The sequence below is a fragment of the Athene cunicularia genome, assembly GCF_003259725.1.
Source record: "Athene cunicularia isolate RWA chromosome 3 unlocalized genomic scaffold, athCun1 chr3_part1, whole genome shotgun sequence".
Taxonomy (NCBI): Eukaryota; Metazoa; Chordata; class Aves; order Strigiformes; family Strigidae; genus Athene; species Athene cunicularia.
In genome coordinates, this window is record NW_020799097.1 from 111692546 (window position 1) to 111695958 (window position 3413).

At 53.8% G+C, this 3413-nt stretch overlaps 1 protein-coding gene across 1 annotated transcript in view; it reads left to right on the top strand.

Annotated features, from left to right (window-relative positions):
- LOC113478728 (complement component C1q receptor-like) overlaps positions 1 to 2940 on the top strand; it is a 3679-nt gene extending 739 nt beyond the window's left edge. Inside the window, exons 1-2 of the mRNA XM_026846154.1 lie at positions 1 to 1260; positions 2536 to 2940. The exon at positions 1 to 1260 is cut by the window's left edge and continues 739 nt beyond it. Coding sequence (XP_026701955.1) covers positions 1 to 1260; positions 2536 to 2554 — 1279 coding nt within the window. The 3' untranslated portion in view covers positions 2555 to 2940. The remainder of the gene's footprint in view (positions 1261 to 2535) is intronic.
- The last annotated feature ends 473 nt before the right edge of the window (positions 2941 to 3413 follow it).

Consider the following 3413-nt stretch of genomic DNA (forward strand, 5'->3'; position numbering starts at 1 on the left):
CCGCCCGTGCCGGTCCGCGCTGCCTGCCTTCCTCTGCAAGTTCAGCTTCCGGGGGATGTGTGGGCCCCTGCCGCTGGCCGGGCCCGGCCGGGTCAGCTACACCACCCCTTTCGGGGTGCACAGCCCGCGGCTGGCGGCGGCCCCCTTCGGCACGCTGGCGGAGGCCTACTGCGAGGGCAGTAAGGGTCCGGCCTTTACCCTCTGCAAGGGGCCGCTGGAGGGGGGAGGCTTTGCCTGGCACCCCCCCGGGCCCCTCTGCCCCGTCGCCTGTGCCCACCACAACGGGGGCTGCCAGCACCGCTGCCTGGAGGGGCCAGGGGAGCCCCCGCGCTGCACCTGCCATCCCGGCTACGTCCTGGCCCCTGACATGGCCTCCTGCCTGCCCGAGGATGCCTGCCACCCCAACCCCTGCCAGGGGACCTGCCAGACCCGGCCCGGCGGCTTCGAGTGCACCTGCGAGGCCGGCTACACCCTGGCACCCGATGGCCGCCACTGCCTGGACGTGGATGAGTGCCTGGCCGAGCCCTGCCAGCACGAGTGCCACAACATGGCTGGCAGCTTCATCTGCCTCTGCTGGCCCGGCTACCGGCCAACGGAGCCGGGTGGCCACCACTGCCACGATGAGGATGAGTGTGCCCAGCCTGGCGTCTGCCCCCAGCTCTGCCTCAACGTCCCCGGCTCCTTCCACTGCGCCTGCCGGCCCGGCTACCAGCGCCAGCCCGATGGCGGCGATGCCTGTCTGGATGTGGACGAGTGCCTGCGGGACCCCTGTCCCGGGCCCTGCCGCAACCTGCCTGGTGGCTTCCAGTGCCTCTGCCCCTCCGGCTTCCTCCCAGAGGAGGATGGACATGGCTGCCATGCCTCACCCACTGCTGGAGAGGAGCCCACAGGGGCCCCCAACAGCACCGCATGGACCACGGGCATCCCACAGACCACAGGCATCCTCCAGACCACAGGTGCCCCACGGACCACGGGCATCCCTCAGACCCTGGGCATCCCCGTCGGGATGATGCCAACAGCCCCCACAGCAGTAGGGTCAGCACCTGGCCCCGAGCACACCACCGATGGCCCCAGGCTGCTCCTCTACTACATCCTGGGCAGCCTGGTAGCCATCCTGCTGCTGCTGGCCTTCGCCCTGGTCCTTCTGGCCTGCAGGAAGAGGGCAGCCAAGCAGGAGAAGCGGCCAGCCAAAAGTGCCACGGACAACTACTGCTGGGTGCCTGAGCAGCCGGAGAGCCACCGGCCGGGCAGCGAGCACAGGTAACAGCACCCGGGGCAGCAAGGGGGGAGGCAGAGCCGTGAGTGGCAGAGAGTGTTTTTGGAAATCAAGAAGGAAAACAAAAGGGGGTGTGTGTGTGTGTGATGCTGTCTGTTCAACATGATTTTGCATGTCCTGGGGTTCCTTGTGAAGCGGGAGCTGATCTCCCCCAAAAATCAGGTGTTAGCACTGGGTGGCAAGGCAGCCCAAATCAGTCCTGTGGTTTATAAACAAGGTCGGGAAGAAAACAGGAAGGGTTAACAGGGACAGTACTACAAGATGGAGAGGGAGTGGGGTTGAATTTGCCTGCCAGGACTGCTCAACTCTGCAGAACCTCATCATGCTTTAAAATAGCAAATTGTAAGTAAATTGTAAGTATTGATTTATCTTCCTAAAGGAAAACAGTTAATTTCATTTTTCATTTGGTCTCTTCTACTCATATTTGAAATGCTGACATGCAAAAGCAGCAGCTTCCCTGCCCTGTCCCTACAGCCTCCCCATCCTTTGCCACCCCAAAAGCAACGCTGGTCCCCTCATAGCCTGCCTGGCAGCTGACAGCCTGCATTCAACCCTTGGTTTTGCCTGGTTCTCATTGAAATGGTTTGAAACTCTTATGTGTTTCAACAGGGTAAGAACTGGTCTCTGCAGCCACAAGCAGAGGTTTTTTTAGTGGCAAAACCCAAAGATGTCACAGAGGTAACAATAAACCTTTTTAAAACTACAGCAGCAGAGAGCTTCTCCAGTGAAGCAGACACCGTATGGTTAGTGGAGCTATCATCCCTCCAGATCCATGCATGAACCTGGGCAAGCATGGGGTTTGGGGCAGAGAGGCAGTAATGCTTCCCCCAAGGCATTGCACCCCGTAAGGGCTAGAGCATCAATCCACCCCCCAAGTGCAGGAGATGCACGGGGGAAGATTTTCAGCTCAGCCTTGTAGACAAGGGGCCAAGGCAAAGAATATATGGTAAAAAGGTAGAAAAAAGTATGTTTAGGAGAACTACCTACCCGTTTCCAGTGTATTCGGTTTAAAACTACTTGCAGAATACAGAAAATAATGTTCTCCAAATGCAGCTGGATAAGAGACCAGATTTTTCCTGTGGGACCATACTTTTTGGGTAGGACTCCTTCCTGACTGCTTGGGGTCCAGGCTGAGTGCATTTTCCATTCCTCCCCCTATAAAGAACACACTGGATGTTGTATATTTGCTAATTATTATATATAAAACTTTTAAATCCCCTTCAAAGCAAATGCTTTCTCAGGGTGAAGTTGTTTCCCAGTCCTTCCCCAGGTACCTAACTTCAGAGAGTTGTTTATACTCAACCATTCCTGACAATGAAGCCTCTTCAAGCTGTTTCGGCATGAATCCTCCCCAAAAGACTGAGGGGCACATGGGCCATTCCTGCTTCCCATCAAGTAATGCCAGCTTCACTGTGTACCCCATGCTCTATACGGCTAAAAGGTGCAAGAAAAGAACAGGCATGTGATTTGAAGGGTATGTAAGTTTCCTGAAGTTTCTGCTGGTTTTATTGTAGACTTGAAGCTTAATTAAATGGGAACCAAACACAAAGGAGTTTGCTGTAGGGAGCGACCTGCATCCTGTTCTTCCATGTGTGGAGGAAAACCCTTTCCTGCTGTTTTTTTTGGTCTTCATTTCTCTGTTGTAAAATTAAAAAAAAAAAAAAGACAAAACAACACAGGAAAATGTAGCTGATAGTAATGTTTTTCATGTTCTGTCCATGCTTCCTTTTCTCCACTGGGACAAGCAGTGAATGCAGCAGCAGCATTCTTGAAAATCCTGCAGAAAATTCATGCCCTGTCTGTGTTATGACAAGCCAGCAAAGCATTTAGAATACATGAATAAATTAAGCAAAGGAATAATCCTACCAAAATCAGTGAGACAACCTACATACATTAAATTAAGCCTGTGCTGGCAGGCTATGCCGATTTAGGGTCTGTATGGGGAAAAAGTGGTCACAGCAATGTGCCTTGCATTGCAGGGACTACATAATTTACTTTATTAAAAGCTGAGGCATTTTCCAGGCATTAACAGTCCCAGGAGTGTTTCTGCCTTATTTTTTCAGTTCAGGTATCCATTGTTGTATGTAACACTCATTCCACTGTGAAAAAGGGAAAAGGAAGCATTAGCTTGGGCTCA